Here is a 23,978-nt window from a genome sequence, read left to right on the forward strand (position 1 = left end):
CATGCTGTCATAGTAACTCATAAATAAATGCTTAATAATGAGCATCATTGACTGAGAAATGCAGGAGGTAAATAAACAGGCTTTTTAAAAAATAGAGTACGCAATAGTGTTTAACTTTTAATATTGTTTTAATAATTAAAAAAAACCTGAGTGCTTTAAACTCACATTAAACTCCATCTAGCATAATTTTGTTCTATTTACTTCCCCAAAACCCTTTGTTAGGGAAGATGGCTTTGTGTCTCAATTTACGCAGGACTGTTCTCTATTTGGAAATAGTTTAAACTGTCCAGTGCCCAATTTAACAATAAATAACCCTAGCAAGGAAAATCAGGGGCCTTCACAGTAACCCAACAACAGCATTTGGACAGGAAAATGAACTGGCACACAGCCTGACTTGTCACGGTCTTCCCCTCACTGTGGTGAAATGTATTCTATTTCTACATATACTATAGCAATCAATTTCTAAATTTGTATCTATACATTTAAATTGCCATATTCAAGTTTCATGCAAATTGGAGTCCTATTTGGTTCTCTTTTCTTCTTGAAGAATTTTATTTTGGACAACGCATAAGTGCCCACTGTATGTGAAGGGGTGAAGTTTAGGGACCCCATAGCTGGCCAGCCAAAAGCATCACAGGGTCTCAGGACTCTGTACTGCCCAGCCTCTATGTGACATCAGAAGAACATCAGAGAAACCTGCAAGTGGGACGTGAGTGCAAAGGCTCTCAGAAACTGGTATTCAGATGCACACTGCCTCTGACCGTAGGGGTAGAACATAGCCATGGTAGCAGTTGATAGCCTTGTCTTCCATGAATCTGTCTAACTCTCTTTCCAAGCCATCCAAGATGGCGGCCTTCACTGCCTCCTGGGAGAGTTTAACACTGCACAGTATGGGAAAGTACTTCCTTTTGTCTGTCTGATTCTTCCAACATTCAGTTTGGATCAATGTCCACATAACTCTACCAGCCTTCCTCAATCTGTGGGTCCCCAGTTGTTGTTGAACTACAACTCCCATCACCCCTAGCTAGCAAGGCCAGAGCTCAGGGATGATGGGAGTTGTAGTCCAACAACATCTGGGGATCCACAGGGAGAAAAACTTCTATTGCCTTTCTCCATCCCATGCATCATTTTTTATTGCCTCTTTTTATGTATCCTCTTCCTCAAATCAAATCAAATTTTTATTGTGGTCATAGACCAGCATAAGGGGGAGGGAAAACTATGTTGAACTATAACTATGTTGAATTCCTTCCACTGTTACCTTATGCTGCCATTAGGTTACTGAGACTTACTCCCAATCAGGTAGCCGCAGGACCGAAACTTAAATATTCTGAACAACTACCACCAGCTGCTAAGAACTTCTGTGCTCCTGGCAAAATATTTTTTTGGTCCACGATTGTCAAATCGTTTAGCCTGGAGCAGAGCCTCTGAAGCGCTTGGAAATACTACGTAGGAGGTATCCTGATGACTACAGCCTTTGGCTTCAGGGCTGGGATCATTTGCCAAATGCTAAATGTTAAGCCTGGGGGTGTTTTTAAGTCTGCTGAAAGCTTCTAACACTCCAGACGGCCACCTCTTCCCCACATGACCACCCATTTGCCATATTTTGCAGCAGGGGTCACTGGGAGTTATTTAGAATCCAAATCATTTTAACATATTGCCCAATGAGTCAGTGCTCCAAGATCAATTGTCTATAATGGTTTCCAACTGCCACATGGTTTTCCATACAGCGTAGAGCTGAACTGAGACTGTGTGGCCAAGGGCCAAATCTGAAAACACAAATTGCACATATCTCAGGGCTTATACAATGCAGTGAGCTGCGCATGTGGTAGCTATTGTATATCAGCATTGCAATTAAGCAGCCATCTGGTGATGAAGGGGAACTGTTCATATTCCTTTAATAATGAAGTCAATTTTTTAAAATGAAAATAAGGGCTCATTAGTTTTATCTGCAAGGTGGCTGCCTTCAGGCCTGTGTGCGAGCGCTCTTCCAAATTGGAGGGGGGAATCATAGTTTCATGGCAGTGATTTCTACAGATTCCCGCCCCCCAAGCCTTTCCCCCTGGTTTCTCACATTTAATATATTAAGCTAAGTTAGTGTACTAAAGGGCTGGGGAACCTCAGTGCATTCAGAACCTGAATGCAAGCCTCTGTGCATCTCTGTTTGGCCCCTGGGACTGGTCTCTGCCTGGTCACACCCCTCCCCAGCCCTGTAGAGCTCCCCTCTTGAGTGCTTTCGACTGCCTTTGTCATTGAACTCTCATAATGCTTCTTGCTTGCCTAGATGGAGAACAGAAAGGGAATGTAATACCCTCCTCCAACATTTCTGATGAAAATAGGGACGTCCTATTCCATAACAACAATAGAAATAATTTTATTATTTAAACGCTGCCCATCTGACTGGGTTTCCCCAGCCACTCTGGGCGGCTTGCAACAAATATAAAAACATAACAAAACTTTTTTTTTTTTAAATTTCCCTATATACAGGGTTGCCTTCAGATGTCTTTCAAAGGTTGTATAGTTACTTATCTCCTTAGCTTGGAGGCCACATAACTCCATACCCTCCAACATTTCTCCGGTGAAAATAGGGATGGCCTAAGGAAATAGGGACATTTCAGGATCAAAACAGAAACTGGGACAGCTCCTGTAAATCTGGGACTGTCCCTAGAAAATAGGGACACTGCGCTGTGTGTAGGAACTAGCCTACTACAGAAAGGTAAGAGCGCAGCACTGCATCAGCTGCCGTTTGTTAAGGGCAGTTTGTGTAGTTTGTTAAGGCTGCTGAGTGTTGTTAGGAAACCCTTAATAAACTATACTTCATATCCCAGGATTCTTTGGTGGAAGCCATGACTCTTAAAGTGGTATAAGAGCGCTTTCAAATTTATAATGCTGAAGTGGCCAGATGTATCAGCAGGCTTATGAGAACCCCCAAAATGTGCAACGGTATGTATAAACAAACAAATAAACAAATGGAGGAAGACAAAGGGGTCAGAGATTACTGACTGGCTATTGGGTTTTGGACACGGGTGGCGCTGTGGGTTAAACCATAGAGCCTGGGACTTGCCGATCAGAAGGTTGGCGGTTTGAATCACCGCGATGGGGTGAGCTCCCGTTGCTCGGTCCCTGCTCCTGCCAACCTAGCAGTTCGAAAGCACGTAAAAGTGCAAGTAGATAAATAGGTACCACTCTGGCGGGAAGGTAAACGGCATTTCTGTGCGCTGCTCTGGTTCGCCCGAAGCGGCTTAGTCATGCTGGCCACATGACCCGGAAGTTGTACGCTGGCTCCCTTGGCCAATAAAGCAAGATGAGCGCCGCAACCCCAGAGTCGGTCATGACTGGACCTAATGGTTAGGGGTCCCTTTACCTTTACCTTTATTTAGTTGGGGGGGTGGGAAGGACACGGCAAACCAGGGGAAGGAAGGGATGGAGAGGTCGGGATCCTGCCCACACTGCAACATTTGGTGCCTTTTCTCCTTGTCCCATTGTAATCACAGCGTGCATGAATTTATCTCTGTGTAGCCTGACAAAATTGATGAGGCTTTTCATAGCTTGCAGTCCACTTCCTAAAACGCTTCCATGGCTCCAAATCTGGGCTTTAAAACAAAGAAGCAAGCACACATACCGTACATACAAAACGGCAGCACTGCCATGTAGACACATCGTCGACAGAAGGCATTTGGGAAGGAAAACTCTTGAAGTGTTGAGCAGCCTAGTGTGGTGAACACAACACTAGGCAACTTTATAAGAGAACAGGGCATAGCTGTATTCAAGGCAGCCTCAGAGAGTGTGCAACCATCTCCTCTGAAACCTGAAACGTTATTCTGGAAACCAGTTTGGAAGAGAAAACCAGTGGGCAGAAGTGCCCCTGTCTTGGGATACAACGCCATGTGCACAACATATGGAGCGAAGCTGAATCACTGGACTTTGGTGCAGAGATAACAACAGATGGGAGAGAGCGGCCACTGGCTCATTTCCCTCCCCTTTTTGGAAGAGGATTCCGGAATGACTGTCTCTTCAGCTGCTGAAGGAAAGAAGCCCTTTTTGTAATGTAAAAGGTAAAGGTAAAGGGACCCCTAACTGTTAAGTCCAGTCGCGGACGACTCTGGGGTTGCCGCGCTCATCTTGCTTTACTGGCTGAGAGAGCCGGCGTTTGTCTGCAGACAGCTTCCGGGTCATGTGGCCAGCATGACTAAGCCACTTCTGGCAAACCAGAGCAGTGCACAGAAATGCCATTTACCTTCCCACCAGAGCAGTACCTATTTATCTACTTGCACTTGACGTGCTTTTGAACTGCTAGGTTGGCAGGAGCTGGGACTGAACAACGGGAGCTCACCCTGTTGTGGGGATTCGAACCGCTGACCTTCCGATTGGCAAGCCCTAGGCTCAGTGGTTGACCACAGCGCCACCTGCATCCCAATTTGTAATGTACTCATCTACAAAAGTCATCCCTGCAGCTCTATGGATAACTTCATTAGTTTCCCTCTTGCTTCATTTCTGCAGGACTTTACAGTTGCCCTTGTGTAGGGGGGGCGTCCCATTGCTCTGGCTTCTGCTAGTGTGCAACACCTTAGTTGAATCTGGCCTAATATTTTTAGTATCATAGTAGCAGAAGCACATTCCATTTCATTCCTGCAGTCAGGTGGTGCTGTAAGAGAGTTTAAAATGGAAAACGGCGCTTGCTCAGACGTTTATGATACACACATACACATGGTTTAGCAAACCGCTGCTTATCTTTTGCTCTGATATATCAGGAACATAGGCACAGCTGTAAAGCGAGGAATGGCCAGTGAGCAAGGTAAGATTGGAAGAATATATTAAAGGCAAAACACCACAAAGTTAAATATATACCATATTTTTTGCTCTATAAGGCGCAGCAGACCATAAGATGCACCTAGTTTTCAGAGGAGGAAAACAAGAAAAAAAAAATATTCTGAATCTCAGAAGCCAAAACAACAAGAGGGATCGCTGTGCAGCGAAAGCAGCGATCCCTTTTGCTGTTCTGGCTTCTGGGATTGCTGCGCAGCCTGCATTCGCTCCATAAGACGCACACACATTTCCCCTTACTTTTTAGGAGGGAAAAAGTGAGTCTTATAGAGCAAAAAAATACGGTACTGTATTTCATGCAGAGGGGACATTCAACATGCTGTTCTTACATTGGCTAACTACATGTCTATGGAAAGCCCAAAATCAGAACCTAAGAACAACAGAACTCATGATTCCCAGCAACTGGAATTCAGAATCATATTGCCTCCAATAAAGTAACGTATCTTTTAGGGAAGCAAAATGGTTATTTAACTAGCTTCTCCATTCCCCTCCTCCTGTGTTATTATGCAAACCATTCTGCAGAGTTCTTTTATATAAGCCAGCATGATGTGATATAATAATAATGATTATTACGATCACTTACAATCTGCCCTTCAGTATGAAAGTTCCAGGGTGCTGTACCATCAATCGTACAATTATTATAAAAAGCTTTTAAAAAAGATAAAAGCACAGAAACAGCAGCTATAAACCTAACAAAATCCAGCAGAGTGATACCATGAAACCAAAACAAATTCTAAAACCTGCAGAGAAATCTGAGGACGTTGACAAGCTGGTATGTGTGCAGAGGAGGGCAACCAAAATGATCAAGACTCTGGAAACCAAGCCTTAAGAGAAACGGTTGAGGGAGGTGGGTATGTTTAGCCTGGAAAAGAGGACACTGAGAGGAGCTAAGATAGCTATCTTCAAATATCTCAAGGGTTGTCTCATGGAAGATGGAGCAAGCTTGTTTTCTCCTACTCCAGAGGCTAGGACCTGAACCAATGGATTCAGGAAGAACTTTCTGTCAGTAAGAGCTGTTAGACAATGGAACGGGCTCCCTCAGGAGGTTGTGGGTTCTCCTTCCTTGGAGGTTTTTAAGCAGAGGTTGGATGGCCACTGTGGTGTAGTGGTTAAGAGCGGTAGTCTCGTAATCTGGTGAACCAGGTTCGCGTCTCCGCTCCTCCACATGCAGCTGCTGGGTGACCTTGGGCCAGTCACACTTCTTTGAAGTCTCTCAGCCCCACTCACCTCACAGAGTGTTTGTTGTGGGGGAGGAAGGGAAAGGAGAATGTTAGCTGCTTTGAGACTCCTTCGGGTAGTGATAAAGCGGGATATCAAATCCATCTGTCATGGATGCTTGAGATTCCTGCATTGCAGGTGGTTGGACTACAAAACCTTTGGGGGTCCCTTCCAACTCTATGACTCTTTGAAAGCACTCTTATACCACTTTAAGAGTCATGGCTTCCCCCAAAGAATGCTGGGAACTGAAGTTTGTTAAGGGTGCTGACGTCACAAGTCCACAGTTCCCAGCACCTTAAATAAACTACCATTCCCAGCATTCTCCAGGGTGGTTAAAGTGGTATAAGAGTGATTTGGATGTATGGTGTGGATGTGACATGAGTTTGTGGCAAATATTTCACTCACTGCAACAGGAGTATCAAGCAGTGTCTGTCACATCTGGCTGTCTTAAGTGTGTGAGCTTTGCAACAGCAGCAACAACACCCACACACATACCCACACACCACAGAACGCTGTCTTATACAGAGACTTTTCTTTTGCCATTTTTCTGACTTTCAAACAGTAAGGGAGAAACGATGGGGAAAGATAATACTTGCAAGGAAGAATAATTAAAGTCGTTTCAATATTGTTCCAGCGAAAGCTGAAATTGTATAGGGAACTCATATGCTTATTGTAACAATTTTCACGAAGATGACAGAGCTTCCGCGCAGCTAATCAAACTCGTAATCTTGCAAAGAAAACAGCGATGATGAAAATGCATCCCGAATGCTGGCACTTCTAATTTCCAACATGCTATCATCTTCTTAATTTCAAGGAACATCCTGCTTTCTTCTCACAATGTGATAATGATGGTGGTGATGACCGAATGGAGTAGAAAATATTGTGAAGTGTACACTCATTAATTTCCCAGAGACCTGTAGTCAGGTTCCTTTTTAACAACTCGCACAACACCTCCCACTGCCTAGAGTGGGGGAGAAAAACCTTTGGGTTCCTTAGCTCGTTGCAGACATGATTTGAATAGATTGAACATGTGCAGAGGGAACAGCATCATGGTAACAGACTCATACAATGCGTTTCTATGCGTGAAATGAACCCTTGCACATACCAGACATTCAAATAAGAGATCATCACACCCCACACATCCATGCTACCTGAAAAAGCCAGCATTGCATGCCCACTGGTTTTGGGATCCCCCATCCCAGTAGTGATGTATGGAGGTGAGAGCTGGACCATAAAGAAGGCTGATCGCCAAAAAATTGATGCTTTTGAATTCTGGTGCTGGAGGAGACTCTTGAGAGTCCCATGGACTGCAAGAAGATCAAACCTATCCATTCTGAAGGAAATCAGCCCTGAGTGCTCACTGGAAGGACAGATCCTGCAGCTGAGGCTCCAATACTTTGGCCACCTCATGAGAAGAGAAGACTCCCTGGAAAAGACCCTGATGTTGGGAAAGATGGAGGGCACTAAGAGAAGGGGACAACAGAGGACATGATGGTTGGACAGTGTTCTCGAAGCTACGAACATGAGTCTGACCAAACTGCAGGAGGCAGTGGAAGACAGGAGTGCCTGGTGTGCTCTGGTCCATGGGGTCACGAAGAGTCGGACATGACTAAATGACTAAACAACAACAACACGCTTAGCACCTTTTCCTAAAGAATTTTTGGGACTCCTGGCTTACTCCTGAACACTTTCTCTTGGTTCATCCTTTATCCCTGGCTTGTTCCTTGCTCCTGCCTTGGCCCTTTGAATGCTCGACTGCTGACTTGTCCCCCCAGCTTCTGGTTCTCAGCCCCTGGCTCACTTCAGGGTGCGGCCAATCGCTCAACCCCAACGCTGCTCTGAGCACAGAAGCTCCTGCAGTAGCACATGGGATGACCTCCCCAAACAATGTGCTTCATCTATCAGAAATTTAAGAAATATGGATGTTGATGTATTGATACTCTAGGGCAGGAGAGGGGAACCTATTTCAGCCTGAGGGCCAGGTTCCCTTCTGGGCAACCTTCCAGGGACCAGATGCCAAAGTGAGTGGCATTCTGCCTGATAGTCACCGCCATGCCCCTTCTAAGATGATGCAATAACCTTATCATTGTACAATCATTTGATAATAAGGGATAAGGTGAAGGTAAAGGGGCCCCTGACCATTAGGTCCAGTCGTGACCGACTCTGGGGTTGCGGCGCTCATCTCGCTTTATTGGCTGAGGGAACCGGCGTATAGCTTCCGGGTCATGTGGCCAGCATGACTAAGCTGCTTCTGGTGAACCAGAGCAGCGCATGGAAACGCCATTTACCTTCCCGCTGGAGCAGTACCTATTTATCTACTTGCACTTTGATGTGCTTTCGAACTGCTAGGTTGGCAGGAGCAGGGACCGAGCAACGGGAACTCACCCCGTCGCGGGGATTCAAACTACTAACCTTCTGATCGGCAAGTCCTAGGCTCTGTGGTTTAACCCGCAGCGCCATCCGCGTCCCGATAATAAGGGATAGATTGTGCAATTAATGGACATCTGCAAGTGCTTCCTTTCAGCAAGAGATACAAATATATGGGCAAATATATTATTTTGGAGTGACTAAGTTGTGTTTTCCATGAAGTTCCCATGACACTCCATCGTACATAACAGAACTTTCACACCATTCGCTTGAAACGTAAATGTGTTTCTGTTTTCCGACATGCTTAGCTTTGGCTAAGCATGTTTTCCCTTTCACGCTGATTGAGCAGCTCTAAGGCAGTGGAGACAGGGGCCCTGCAGGGACCCTGCTGCAGAAACAGTCAAAGGTCTTTGACCCCAGATCACTTCACCACTGGTTGTAGAGCTCTGGGACTTGACCCCATTCCTATTGAGTGAAAAGGTTTCTGCAAACATTCCCGAAAATTTGGACTGAGATAAAGATATACAGTTACTGATTATCCTCCTTACAGATGATGATCATCTCTTTTCCTTCCAAGTGAGACTCGGCAGACCAGTTTGCCATTTTTAATGTTTATCTTGGCAAGAGATATTTTTTTTAAAAAAGAAGGAACTGTAGCCCAACTACAGTGAGTGACAAAACTTCCATTTCCCCAGGCAATTAGAGTGAAACAGCTGTCCTTCACTAATTCTGTCCATGACTAATTCAGAAGGAATTTGACCCAAAGGAGCTGGGGAGTCTTAGCTAGGGGAGGGTGGAAATGATTTGAAAAGAGAATTGCGTGTCCTGTCTGCTGCAGATTTGGCTCAATGCCAATTTCAGGACAACTTGGATGAAGAGGGGTTTTTATTAGATCACGTACAAGGAGGAAAATAACAAGACAGTATTTCATAAATCGGAGGCAGGATTTGCAGTGGGTCCTCTGAGCCCCCTAGGCCTAGGATGGTGGGGTGTGTGGACTGTTGTCCTCATTTGTGAGAGGCTGTGAGGTATCTGCACTACAAATTTAAATCTGTTTCAAACTTGGTTTAAGATATGCGGTGGCATAATAGCCAAGCATATGAGCCCAACCCAGAGCTCCTCTCCACAGATTTTGGTTCCTTCAAGGCCCGGGAGAGGAGCGCTCACTCAAAAATCTGCGCCCAGTCCCATGGCCTCTCTGGCACACCCCCCCCATGCTACACCCCTGAATTAAACCGCAACCTTTGCCTTTCCATTAGAATTCCAAACCATCTTGCAGAGCTGTGTAACCATTTAAACTGCAAACATGGAACAGGAACCTCTATTAAAGAGGAGGATTGTGGCTTGATTGTTTTCCCCATTCCCTGACAGCCCTCTTTGCTTATTTCTCACAATTACACCCGACAGCCTCAATCCAGCAGATGATATCATTGCTCTTGCTTGTGTGGTTGGAAATGTCCTAGAGCTGCACTCCTTCTCTACTGTGTCACTTTATCTTTCGAGATTGAGTGTAATGACCTTTGGCAGGCAAACAAGCCTCAATAAGAATTCATGACTCTCCGGCAATTTTATGTATGTTTATTTACAAAAAGACACATCCAGAACCTGGCTTCTCACCTGCTCGCATTTACGTTTGTTGGTCTGTCTGAAGTTTTGCCTTTCCCACAGCAGGAAGGACACCAGACTCCCGCCTTTCCCCTCTTGCCCTTCCGCTGCCTTCTGTTTTTATCCAAACACCTAGAATGGGGACTGAGAGGCTGACCTCCCCCCTACTCCCCACTGACTTGACACAGACTCAGACCTCTTCTTATCTGCTGGTTGCCTAGCAATGTTCTGGCTGCCTTCCAACTCCTCCTCCACTTGAGAGTTAATAGAGTCTTCCCTGTGAAGGGGGCTCGAGCTGCCCTGTCTCAATTCTGTCAGCCAGTTCTCATCTGCAGAGTCGGACCCTTGTTTACTTAGTTCAATCTCTGAGTCTAACTCATCCCCTGCGCTCTGGGAGGCCATGTTCCTGACATTGAGGTGCTCAAGATAAAGGAAGGAAACAGGGAGGAAAAGGTCATGTGATCCTACCTGGACCCTGAGATCATATCAGACATCCCCACTCCATCAATGAGGTACACCCTGGAAAGCTAAGCACTTTCAGAACTGTGTAAATGCATAAGGCATGAACCACTCAAGTGTGAGCGCAGTGCCTGCATGCAGATTAAGAGCTATCTCCCACCTTGACTCACCAGCAGACTGCTGAGCCATTAAGTGGGGATCATAGGGTCTGTGCACTCCAAGCCTTCCCTCTCACCAAGAAACCAGGAGATTTGAATTTCAAGGTTCAACAACCTATCGTATACTGAGTTAGGAGACAAGAGAGGACTGTGCAGGGGCAGAGGGTGAGGATGGAGAAAAATTTTAACCTGCAAGTGATGCTGGTGAATTTTCTGCCTTTGAATTCATTTGTATAACAGACCTCCCTGACAGATAATCTGGGACATTTAAGAGGCCTGAGATTCACAAGTTTCATTGTTCGGTTTTACACATCTCCATCATTAACAAAAACAAACAAACCACAAAGATAACTTCTGCTGGCTTCCAGCTCTATACCTGAACTCTTCATTCACTTCCCCATTAAAAAAGAAATTGCATAATGGTTCTAGACACCATAATACGGAATGAACCAGAAAACCCAGAATTTTGACACTTTGCCTTACCTAAGCACTCGGCAAAGGGCATGTTGTTGCTCTTCCTACATTGTGTAGGCCTAGTAGTAATTTGTGTAGACAACTCATTTTTGATGGAGGGTAGGTTTGAATCACACCAATATGAATCAGCCCACTTAACACATGAAGAATGCTTCTCGATGATAATAACTTCTTTTTAATAGTTTGTGTAAACTACTCATTTTCGCACACAAGGGTGACTGGAGCTTTGTGATTTTCCCTTCTTCAACGACAGAGTGCCTGCATTTGAATAAATGACCTCAAATACAGGAGCATAATAGCCTAACGGCACAGACAATATCCAGTGTGTTGAACTGTGCATACCACACTTCTACTTTCCCCAGCCAAGTTTTTAAGGTTGTGGCTGAGTTTTGTGCTACGAATTCAAGCATGGTAGGATGGGAGGGGGGCAGAAAACAGAATAGCCTCTAGCTCAGCCTTTCTCAACCTGTGGGTCCCCAGATGTTGTTGAACTACAACTCCCATCACCCCTAGCTAGCAAGGCCAGAGCTCAGGGATGATGGGAGTTGTAGTCCAACAACATCTGGGGACCCACAGGTTGAGAACCGCTGCCTAGCTTAAACCATACCACAAATATGCTGGAACAGAGCTCCAAACTCTCCAGAAACGCACCACACCATGGATGGTGCCACAGATGACTGCAGGAATGCTTCTGCCATCCTTATTATGGGAAGCAATTGGGATGCCTCTTCGATCCTTCTGCTCTGTCTTCCTTTGATAGAGTGACAGAGGGTGGCCACATGTCCTACTTAAAGTCTGGTTTAACAGGGGTCACCAAACTTTTGGGGCCCATGGGTATACTTGGAATCATACTATTTAATTACTCTTGATTTGTTGTACTTATCTCATGGAATCTCAGAGAGTTGGAAGGGACCCTGAGAATCATCAAGTCCAACCCCCTTGCAATGCAGGGAATATGCAACTGTCCCTTAGGGGGATCAAACCTGCAACCTTGACGTTGTCAGCATCATGCTCTAACCAACTGAGGTATCTCAGCTTTTTCTCCAAGGAGCTCAAGGTGGCATTTACGGCTCCCTTCAGGGACAATTTCTGGTGCAGGAGGGAAAGGCTGGTGCACACATTCCACATTCACACACACGTTGTGGTTTCAGTCTGGCTCACACTCTGGGGATCCTAGCTAAAAAGAGAGAGATTGCTGTGTGGAGCACACATTTAACACAATTCAATATTTCTTAATCAGTAGGCATATTTGTGCCACCTGGGCATTTAGCTTTCAAGTAACTGACTCAATTTCTCATATCATTTTCATGAGCAGGGGAGAAAGCAAACCACAGCCTAGCATATTGTAATGAAGTCACACAGGAGTTTTGGTTTTTTAAAAAATATATATAATAATTTAGGTGACTTTTTGTGAATCTCATTTCCTATGCTTTAGCAATTCCGAAAATGTCCATTCAAAGCAGGCCCCAGTAACCACGAAAACTAGATAATTATCTCAGGAAATGCAAGATGAACTTTTCAGAATGTGAGCAAAAGGACATCAAAAGTCAATGGTTCGTGAGCTGCCGAGCCCATTCTGCACAGAAAAACCTAGTGTTCCAGACATTGCTTTATGCATGCTTGTTATTGTTTTTCTCCAGTTATTTTAGAAAAAGAAAGAATATCCTCTCATGCATGATCACCTCCTGTTTTTTCTTTAGCTTGCATACAGACCTACCCCTTTCTTAAATCATTTCCAGGAAGAGGATTTGGGGCACATCAGGCATGCTAATTCAGTATGCTTGGAATTCCCTGAATTTTAATTCAGAATGTCTGGAACCCCACAGCAGGTGATTACGATTCTGTTGATATTTATCCATAGCACAAACGGCATAGCCCACAATGGTGTCATGTAGGGCTGGGGAACCTTTTTGGGACTGCTGACAGCCATTACTACAGTAGAAAGCATTGTTGGGCGGGGCCAGAACCACATACAATCACACAACACGCCCTTGACATATGCAGAGACACACAATCCCGGACACATGGAGACAGAGGCAGAGATCTAATTTTCAGTAACTCCATTTGTGTGTCACAAAGTGCTGTAGAGTTTATAAAGCAACGACAACTCTGAAATACCCTTTACTTGTTCAGATTGTGCAAAGGTGGGGAGGGAGGACTCAGTAACCTTGCAAAAAAAGAGCCCCAACAGAAAACAGAAGTTCAATATGCACCCTCAACTGCAGGTGACTATCCAAAACCCTCAAACTTCAAAATGTGATGGCATCCTGAAAATGGCATACAGTGGTACCTCAGGTTACATACGCTTCAGGTTACATACTCTTCAGGTTACAGACTCCACTAACCCAGAAATAGTGCTTCGGAGGTGCGGCAGCAGTGGGAGACCCAATTAGCTAAAGTGGTGCTTCAGGTTAAGAACAGTTTCAGGTTAAGTACGGACCTCCGGAACGAATTAAGTACTTAACCCGAAGTACCACTGTATATGCAACTGCAAGATGCACCAGAGCTTCTTAAATATTTTCAAGGAACACATTTGATCCTCTTACAAAGGTAAGAGCTGCCTTTATTTATTTTTCATTTATATCCCACCTTTATTCCAAGGCGCTCAATACAGCGTACTTGGTTTTTCTTCTTCGCATTTGATCCTCACAACAACCTTGTGAGGTAGGTCAGGCTGAGAAACAGTGGCTGGCCTAAAGTCACCTATGCTTTGCAGGGCATCAAAGCCCTTCCCCTTCTGCTGTTCCCCACCAAGAAGCTCGTGGGCAGGAGGGGACCCTGAGGGCCAATCTAGCTGTGGTCCTGTTTGGCCTACAATCCAGGGGCTCTGCATGCTTTGAAGTGCAGGAGCATATTGTGACAGCTCCCGTAGCCAAGCCCTGTACAGGCACACCGAAGAGCAGCAGTAAGTAGCTTAATATCCAGTTTATTAGGATCAGCATGACTGCAATCCTGTGCATAATTTCCTGGGAGTAAACTCCATTCAACTCAACAGCCCTTACTTCTGACACAATAGGAACAACTTGTAGAAAATACTGAGCTTTAACAAAAGATCTTCGGCCATTTAAAAAGCCACCTTTCACTTTGAATTAGAAACGTGAACAGCATTGCAATGAAGTGTTTTCATTTAAAGGGCTAGTGTGGGAACCTCATCAAAGAAAAGGAAAGAAGTACCTAGCCTTGCATAATTCCCCCCCACATTCTCTGACTTTTCATATGCTAATCTGTTACAAGCAAGCACAAAAGCCTTACTATCATCTCACTCACTTCCCACGGACTTTTAATTACCCTGATGTTCCTAGTCTCTAGTCCATTTGCCCCACTGCCCCACTATACCACAGAATGTGGGACAAAACCATAGGAAGAAACCTGCTGTACTTGGTGACTTTCTTTCAGGCACTCCTCATATAACTTCTGGCGCATTTTATATCTATATAAGGGATGGGACGACAATTTCCATAATTTCTCAACACTGTCCATTCTGGGCAGGGGCTGATGGGAACTGGAGTCCTCCCCCCATCAGGAAGGCCACAGGGTCCCCAGTCCTGATCTACACTAACTAATCCAAAACCTCCTTAACTGTCAAAGTAGCATAAAACTGAACTCTGACTCCTCACAACTGTTGCCAAACTATCACCCCCAGGATTCTCTGAGGGAAACTATGACTGGTTTCAAAATAGTCCAGATTTTTAGAGTATTTTTGCCGGATGCTTCATGAAACAGCCATGGGGACAGGTTTATCTCCAGATAAGATATTTGGGATTGGGTTATTGAATGAAAAGGCATTAAAATAAAAAGGTTTGAACGTGTACCATTCACTCCACAAGTCTGTTCCTCCTTCAAACAGGTGCCTCGTCGTTTCCGCAAAGCTTTCTGAAAGACATTTGCCCTGTAGACTATATGGGCGTAAGGGCCTTCTCCTGACTGATATTTCTTCACCGGTTCAATGAAGTAATCTCCATCAGGCAGCTGGAAGTATCCAGCCTGAGAAGGGAGAGAGAGAAAGAAAGAGAGAGAGAATACATAAAACCATTACATTACAGTATTTATTATCCACCCTTCCCTGAAAGCTCCCAACGATGTGAAAATACAATACTGTCTTTTGCGAGTCTCTCTTGATTTTTCCACCTTTTGTTTCACACGGAAAGGTGGGTGGGAATTTTGGCAACTAGACAGAGGAGAAAGCATAACCTGACCTTGTGGAGCAAACTTCACTTGGGTTAAAACAAAAAAAGTTGCCTAGCAACTGGGAAGAGTTTCTGAGGGGTGTGGCGACACGGCCACCTCTGCCCCAAAACACATAGTGTCATCAGTGAAAAAGGTGAGTAAGGCGGTGAGCCCCTGCTCAAGCCCCCACTTTTAGACAAAGAAGTTGATCTGTGAACAAAAAGGAACTTCCATCTCGGCTCTAGGTGGATTAGGAGGATTTCTGATGTTCACTCTTTGGGGCTGTATTCTCATATAAATATTGCACTTCATTGCAAATCTAAGTTGGAGTGTACCTGTGCGATAGTTTACCCTTTTAGGAAGGATAAAAGGTAAAGCTACCCCTGCCCGTACGGGGCAGTCTTGCCAGACTCTAGGGTTGTGCGCTCATCTCACTCTAGAGGCCGGGAGCTAGCGCTGTCCGCAGACACTTCCGGGTCACGTGGCCAGCGTGACGAAGCTACTCTGGCGAGCCAGAGCCACACACGGAAACGCCGTTTACCTTCCCGCTAGTAAGCGGTCCCTATTTATCTACTTGCACCCGAGGGTGCTTTTGAACTGCTAGGTTGGCAGACGCTGGGACCGAGCAATGGGAGCGCACCCCGCCGTGGGGATTCGAACCGCCGACCATGCGATCGGCAAGTCCTAGGCGCTGAGGTTTTACCCACAGTGCCACCCGCGTCCCATTTAGCAAGGCTATAACACATATTATTTTCCATGCCCTTTATGGCTGGGGTAGCCAGTGTAATGAACTATCACTCCAATCACCCTTAACCATTTAGCATGCTAGTTGGGGTTGATAGCAGATGTAGACCAAAAGATCTGTGCTAACCCCAATACATTATGGTGTATTAGTGCTGAGCTGCCTTCTTAATTACCCTTTTGCTGCCTGAATCATTCACAATTCAGCCAAAATTTTGCACATCACCTACAGGAAGACGTATTTGGTGTGAAGGCAAAGTAAGAACAAAAGGTGGATTATTATTTTTTTACAAAAACAGCAGCTTTTTGACATCTGAAGCAGTTCTAACATACCACTGACAGATGTCAAGGTGGACCAAATACACTGAACCAACAGCAATTAAAACACCATGTGTGAACTGTTTCTTATGTCATTTATGTTGAATCATAACTAGTTTTACCTCCCTGCCCCTAGATTTTATCTCACGAGTTTCACCTTTTTTACCCGTATTTGCATGACTCTAAGATCTAAAAAACCAACAATTGCAGTTCTTCCAATCTTATCAACCATTCCTAGGCTAGGATGAGTCACAGCAGTCGGCAAGACTCTCCTGTTCCGGGCCCATGTTGGACAGTTTTCTATAAAAACATCAGGGAAATCACTTTTCCACTAGTCTGCTGATATGTTACAGTCCCCCTCCCAACCCAATCCAACCCCAACCCTTGAATAAAGACATTAAGACGCAAAAGGGCAATTCAATTCTTCCTAAGCACATTAAAGTAATAAAAATGCATGACACAGCTTTCAAAATGCCAGCTGCAATTGTTGTCCTGATTGTCTAGAGTTCAGCTGGAGTTCTTTTCAGGGGGAGCTGGACTAGGCTGGGCTTGGGGGCAGTTCGACTCTCCCAGCATGCAAAACATCTCACATATTCATCCTGGCAAAAGTCGCCCAGCTGCAGGGAGAAAATGTGCATCTAGCAAATCACGCCTCTTTATGATCTGGTAAAGCAATGTGGGAAACTGTGTCGCAGAGCACATTAAAATGTGCAGATGCCAATTTACAAAGAATGACGATGATTTAAATGGAGATATTCTATATCTCACCATGGTGGGGAAGACTGCGACCAGCTGTGTGTGTGTCACTTCTAGCCTAGAGGCTAGAAGTGTGTGTCAGGCACAACGCCCGGACACGATGCTGTTGCATGGGGCATCTGGGCATCGCCTGGCAGCTTGGCTCCTGTGGCCGGTGACGGCTCCTCCTCCTCTTCCTACCACTACCGCAGGCCAAGGGCTGCTCCCCCTCCACAGCAGGAGGAAAAGGAGGAGCTACCATGTTCCTAGCTCATGCAACCGCAGTGAGCCACTGTGGCCACACTTCTGGAAGCACATTTCTGACGCCAGCTTCCTGAAGTACACTGGCACTGGCAGCCTAGCAGGTCTGCCGGCAGCTTGGCAGGCCTTGCACCAGTGGACTGGCAGGCATTGCAGCAGTGGCAACACAAGCTGCCCATCAATTTTAGGGGGGCTGAAGTCACCTCAATCCCTATGAGTTGCGGCCCCTGTGTGTGCGTGTATCTGGAACCACTGGAACCGCTTCTTTGTCACTAAAGACTTAACTATGAGGCATGTGTCTTCCTTGGCTGGGGCAGGGGCAGGGGCAGGGTACCCATACCAATCCCTTGTGGCTGGTTTCCCCCATTTAAATGCTCCACCAGGTTATTACTGTCTTTCCCATTGTTCTCTGAAACCAGAAGCAAATCCATCTGGAGGGTAATGCAAGGGTTTGTTTGCAGAGGAGAATCAGCAGGCACAGAAAAGGTGAATTGCACTCAAAGATACTGCACCCTGTATTTGAACTATTCCTGCACACATGGGATTGTAAACATCTGTTTGCTAAGTTGTTCTGCCCTGTGTTAAGCAGGAAAAAACCACTTACCATATATCCAGTGTTAGCAGCTACCTATCCTTTCCCTTTTTGTGTACCAATTCCCCACCCCCACCTCCCTGGCTCACCAAAGTTGTTTGTACAATTTGTGCAGACACGTTCCCACTTCACCGAGGCATCCGTTGACTCTGCACATGGTTCTTATGATGTATTCATTAGCTACTGTACTGTCCTCCAGGATCTCTACAGCCTGAAATGTGAGAGTTGGCATGGAACGGATGAGCGTTTTAATTATTTGCCTACTCAAGCATTTACTTACCCTGCTACTTCAGGGCAGACTGTACTGCAGACATTTCCTTGACTTTACAAAACAACCATCATGTTGCATTTTTACAGGTTGTTATGACTCCGTACAACTTGTCCTCTTATTAAAAATTAAGAACCTCAGAACATAATAAAACTAAAAAAGGAAGAAGTTGCAGGTTTGATTGACATGGCAAGCTTGGCAGAATCCAAATCAGCAAGGGAAAAGGAGGAACGAAAACAACCACTGATTAATTTTTCAAACTTTTTTTTGAAGTGAAAGAAGTATGCAAGTTACATCATCCAACATTGAGTTAATTCCCATATTTTCAGCTCAGCTCAAAAGCAGCTGGAACTTCTGGGAAAGTGGACTCACCATCAATGTCTGGTCCAGCGTTTCCCTTTTGCTGCTGCCAGTCTCCTCTTGAGGAGATGTGGGGGAGCTGACAGTCAATCATCTAGGCTGGTAAGAAGACCCCTCTCCTCTGAACTGTATTTTAAACAGGCAGCTAAGCCTCCATGTGGCCCAGTAAGACCACCTAAAACCTTGTGGTCTGTAAACTTTCATTTTACTGTGGGTTTACTCATTTAAACCTATAGATCATTTGCTGCAGTGTTCCATTATGTTCTGTGTTTTGCTTTTCAATAATAACCACTTTGGGTATAGCTCACTATGGGAAAGTGGCTTGTATCAAAAACACAGTCAGGAGGTGCTTCTAGCTAGATCATGGTGGGCAAACTTCTCCCCCCATCAAGGGTCATATTCCTTCAGGGATAATCAGTCTGGGGGCTGCTTGCCAGTGATGGGTGGAGCCAGAGAAAAAAGTGTCCTGGATTAACACATCTAAATGATCAGATTATAATTTCATTTATCAAATTTATATCCCATCCTTCCTCCCCAAGGAGCCAAGGGTGGCAAGAATAAAGACACATACATGCCCCAGCTCAGTTTTCACCATGTCTCAGGGGTGGGAGTCAGGAGAAGGTCAGCAATAAATCACACTGCGTCAGTGAAGTTAACTCCCTCCTCTCCTGCTTCCACTTCTAATTCTGGTTCCTGACTTCTCTCCCTTCACTCCTCCGCATCCAGCCTGCCCATGACATCACGGCCATCTCAGATTGGAATCTCATTTGTTTGTTTGCTTTTGTTTATTGAGGTATGGCTGTATTGCGATATCATAAAATATCAAGGCGGCTACACAAAATGAGGCCAGGGACCATGTGCAGTCCCCAGGCTGTCCACCTGTGCCCTAGATCCAGCCTTGTTACTAGATACTCGAGTGATGGATGTGCCATTCATCTCCTCATAGAAAGAAGCAGCCTTTGTTTTGCAATGCTTTGATCACCTGTAGACTACTGCAGTGCATTGGGTGTGGGGCTGCCTTTGAAAACAGTTTGGAAACCTCAGTAAGACTTTCTGGGTTTTTTGAGGGGCCCAATCCACCTAAAGTTAAGTCCCACTGATTTCAACGGGAAAGCAAATGCTTAAGTCTCTTTAAGGACTTGACAGCACTTAAAGTTGGCAAAGTCAGGGCCACTGTCCTTTTTCCACCTCTAAGAATATTTACTGTATTTTCAAAAAAGGAAAAGGAATACAACCAAAATGCCCCATGATTCCATTTGTCCCCCTCTCTTACTGTTCCTTTGTGCATGTGTACTGCTAATTAATATGTACAGATGTGCATTTAGAAGTCATTAGTGTAATTTAAATAGAAATAAAATCTCATCCTAGCGGGGAAGTTTGTGTCTGCTGCCTAGATGTGAACTGCTGATGGGCAACTCCCAGCCCCTTGCTCTCCCTTCTTACAACTCTTTATCTTTAAACAGGACTGGGCAGCCCTTCAAACAGAGAACTGTCCTCTGTAAACTAAGCCATTTTAGCCAGAGTGCAGAAGGAGTTGCCCAGATGGCTACAGGGTGGTTTCTGCTTCCTTCTACGCTTGCTCAGTCTCAGTTGACATAACTGGTACACTCTTAAGGGATGCAAATTTTTGGGCATTTAATTATATTTCTGCAAAGAAGCACCATTTGCATTTTCTGCCTCAGTTGCCAAAAAAATAGTCTTGGGTGACAAGTAAAGTTAGGGAGGAAGAAATATTTCTCTGTCGCTATCCATCATCCTGCCAGCCACAAATTTAATCGCTGGGCTTGTGAGAAAAGGGATTGTTTCTGACTTTATGATTGCAGTTTGCTCCATTTCCCAGGTGCTGGAAAGAAACAGCTGCACAATCTGCTGCGCTTTCCATAAGAATGTTACGGGCACACTGACAGCACAAGGCTGGAGCTACATACAGCTTGCCTCTCCTGATTATCACCAAGGAGGAAAAAGGGAGGCGAGCCGGTATATGAAACCAATAACTTCACAAACTGCGGAGCCTGCTTTTGCCAGAAGGGCCAGCTGCAGAGTTTTAGGAGAGATCACTCAGCAATAAAAGAAACGCTGTACAGCACATTGTGTTGTGCACGTTGTGCCCTAACACTTAGGGTCATACTAGATGTGATGCTAATTGCATGAATGAAATTAATGAGCATGCTTTTTATTCTATAAATAGCAGCCAGGGAAGGCCTGGTCAGCCCTGGACTCATCGGTGGTGCGGAGGGGACTTGATGATAACCAAAAGTCCTGTAGTTCACTGGTAAAGCATCTGTTTGGCATCCATAAGGTCCCAGATTCAATCCCCAGCATCTCCAGGTGAAGCTGGGAGAGTCCTCTGTCCAAAATCCTGATCAGTAAAAATATTGAACTAGATGGACCAAAGTTGGTATGAGCACATTCCCAGGTTTCCTATATTCCAGAGCAGTGAGAACTTACAGAGGCAGCATTTACCTGAGATTTCTGAAGAGATCAGCGAAGGCTTATGGTGTTTCCTCCATAGGTAGAGACACAGCTTTGTTACCACAAAATCCCAGAACCCAGCACAGGTACACTGTTCTAAGCCCACCCAGCCCAAGGAGGACAATAGCTCAGTCAGTCACACCATTGGTCCATATAGCTCTATTGTCCACACGGATTGGATGCAGCTCTCCAGGGTTTCAGGCAGTGTTCTCTCCCAGCTCTACATGCCAGGGACCTTCCGCATGCGAGGCGGATGCCCTCTGGCTGATGCCCTTCCTCCAGGCATCAAAACGTCTTGCGCATTTTGGGTGAGCACTTGTGATGTGCTGAGTGATGAGACCTGTTGGCAGCCGTTCCACATAACGTAGGCATTTGCACGTAGGAGATTGCGCAGTCGGTGCAGAAATCCATTGTGCTCGGAAAGGAAGGTTGACAAAGCACCCTCCAAGCTGTTTGTGCTTCGGGGAAATGTTGTGGATGGCAAGGCCAATGAAATTGTTGGAGATAAGGACAAATGCCAATTTTGGCAAGCTACAGGGGTCGCTAAGGGTTTGACAAATCGGGCAGATTTTTTGAGTTGTATGCAAGTGCCTCAGTGGAATAACCAAACAGCTTTCTAATCAGCGTTGACGCTTACCTGCAGATGCTGATAGAGCCCATGTTATTCAGGCAAGTGAAGTTATTTCCATAAGAATTACAGCTCTACATCGGCCATCATTTTAACAAAAGCATTTTTCCCATTTTGTAGGAACTCTTGCTCTTTGTTCAGATCTTTATTAGAATCTCCAATAAATCATTGTCAACCAGAGAATGTCCATTCCCGCCCCCATCCTAATTTTGGGGATATAATTCTGCTGTTCCTTCCGCAGCTCAAAGTTTTTTTGTCACTTGTAGGCAAGGCAGGTTATCTTAATGCCGCAGACTATTTGGGAGCAATCTTCAGGTTCAACAGAATGCTAGCCTTGCAGGGAGCAGCACACAAATCAAACTGCCCAGGCTGTTTAAGGTAAGACAAGCAGCACCCCCAATGAATGATGCCAATCTAAGGAAACAGGTTGGCTTGGTCCATTTCTGAGCCACTTCCAAGCTAAAAGCAGGGATGCAAGGAGGGACTGTTGCTTAGGCAAATGTCAAGGAGAGCAAGGAAGGAACATGCTACAGATGTATAAAATTATGCATAGTGTAATAGAGAAAGTGAAGTTCTACCTCCCTCTGTCATAATAGTATAACCCAGGACCCAACCTGTGGTAGACAATTCAGGATAGATTTTTTAAAAAAAGTACACACAGTTCATGGTTACAATATGACATTTCCACCCATGGGAGGTCATAATGGCCACCAACCTAGACAACTTTAAAAAGGGTTTGGACAATTCATGGAGGATAAGGATATCAGTGGTTACACATTACCTCCAGTATCACAGGCAGAACTCCTCTGAATTACCAGTTGCTGGGAAATATGTTCAAGAGAGTGCTACTGGAGATTTCTGCACCGACTGCGCAATCTCCTAGTGTTACCTAAACGGCCTCGGTCCAGTATACCTGAAGGAGCGTCTCCACCCCCATCATTCTGCCCGAACACTGAGGTCCAGCTCCGAGGGCCTTCTGGCGGTTCCCTCATTGCGAGAAGCAAAGCTACAGGGAACCAGGCAGAGGGCCTTCTCAGTAGTGGCGCCCGCCCTGTGGAACACCCTTCCAGCAGATGTCAAAGCAATAAACAACTACCTGACATTCAGAAGACATCTTAAGGCAGCCCTGTTCAGGGAAGTTTTTAACGTGTGATATTTTACTGTATTTTTGGTTTTTATGGAAGCCACCCAGAGTGGCTGGGGAGGCCCAGCCAGGTGGGCGGGGTATAAATAATAAATTATTATTATAATTATTATTATTACTGCACTCGTTCTCCTTGTAGCCATCCCAAAGGCACCTGGTTGGCCACTAAGAGAATAGAAGCTGGACCAGATAAAGCTTTGGTCTGGTCCAACAGCATATTTCTTATATTATTGTGATGGGACCTGAAAGTGTTTATCTTCAGTAGGATCCCCTGGCATAAGAGCAATGAGTAGGGCTGGTCAAGTAAGCTTCTGGAAATAAACAGGGACCTCTTTTGATGTTGACCTACAGCATATCCACAGAGGCCAAGGCTCAAGTCAGACCCACCTAGGGCAGAGCACAGAACCTCCCCAGGTGAACTTACGCTCCATAGAGTCACTTTTATGATGTTATTTACAGTACATGTACACAACAGAACAGCATGAGATGGGGGGAAGGTGTCATGGGACACTTTGTGTTTTTCCCCCTCTCTCTTTTGCAAATAAGTATTATTAGAAGCAGGGAAAGGACCATATAGCTGACTCCGTCAACTTTAAGCACTGTCAAGTCATGTTGATTTTAATGAGCATGTTAAGCTTCTGCTTTCCCATTGAAATCAGTTGGACCTAAAAGTAACTGACTTCAGCTGAATTGGACCGAAGATTCCTTGAGATATCTGTCTTGGGACATTTTCTAGAACAAAATCCAAGACTCTACTCAGAGATACATACCACCAGGAATGATGGGTGGAGTTGGAGTGTCATAAATATTCTGGCTAATGTCCCAGGAAAAGCAGCTGAAGACATAGGGTGACACCCAACTTTCAGTCCATTGATCTGAATGGGTCAATTCTGAGTATAACTGATGTTGGATATCACCCGTACAATATAATTGTTCAACTTAACTGCCCTGTGTCTCAAGCCACACCGTAAACCGGATTACACTGAATTCTTAGCTGCTTACACTTCTAGTTTCTTAAGAGTTCTTGAATTGCAACAGAGGATTATATTTTCTGCTGCATTTAGAAACAGCTCTAATTTATACATTTTTATCTTTTCAAGGTTGCATCTCATGTAAAAAGATTAGGTGGTTTGCATATTGTGAGATCAATGGTTCCTTTGTCTATTTCTGAAAGGCTTGTGATGAGGAAT

At 45.1% G+C, this 23,978-nt stretch overlaps 1 protein-coding gene across 1 annotated transcript in view; it reads right to left on the reverse strand.

Annotated features, from left to right (window-relative positions):
• ADAMTS12 (ADAM metallopeptidase with thrombospondin type 1 motif 12) overlaps nucleotides 1-23,978 on the reverse strand; it is a 113,106-nt gene that overhangs the window by 60,394 nt on the left and 28,734 nt on the right. The window contains exon 3 of the mRNA XM_082241760.1: nucleotides 14,915-15,086. Coding sequence (XP_082097886.1) covers nucleotides 14,915-15,086 — 172 coding nt within the window. The remainder of the gene's footprint in view (nucleotides 1-14,914; nucleotides 15,087-23,978) is intronic.

The sequence above is a fragment of the Podarcis vaucheri genome (assembly GCF_965113315.1).
Source record: "Podarcis vaucheri genome assembly, chromosome: 11".
In the NCBI taxonomy this organism is placed as follows: domain Eukaryota; kingdom Metazoa; phylum Chordata; class Lepidosauria; order Squamata; family Lacertidae; genus Podarcis; species Podarcis vaucheri.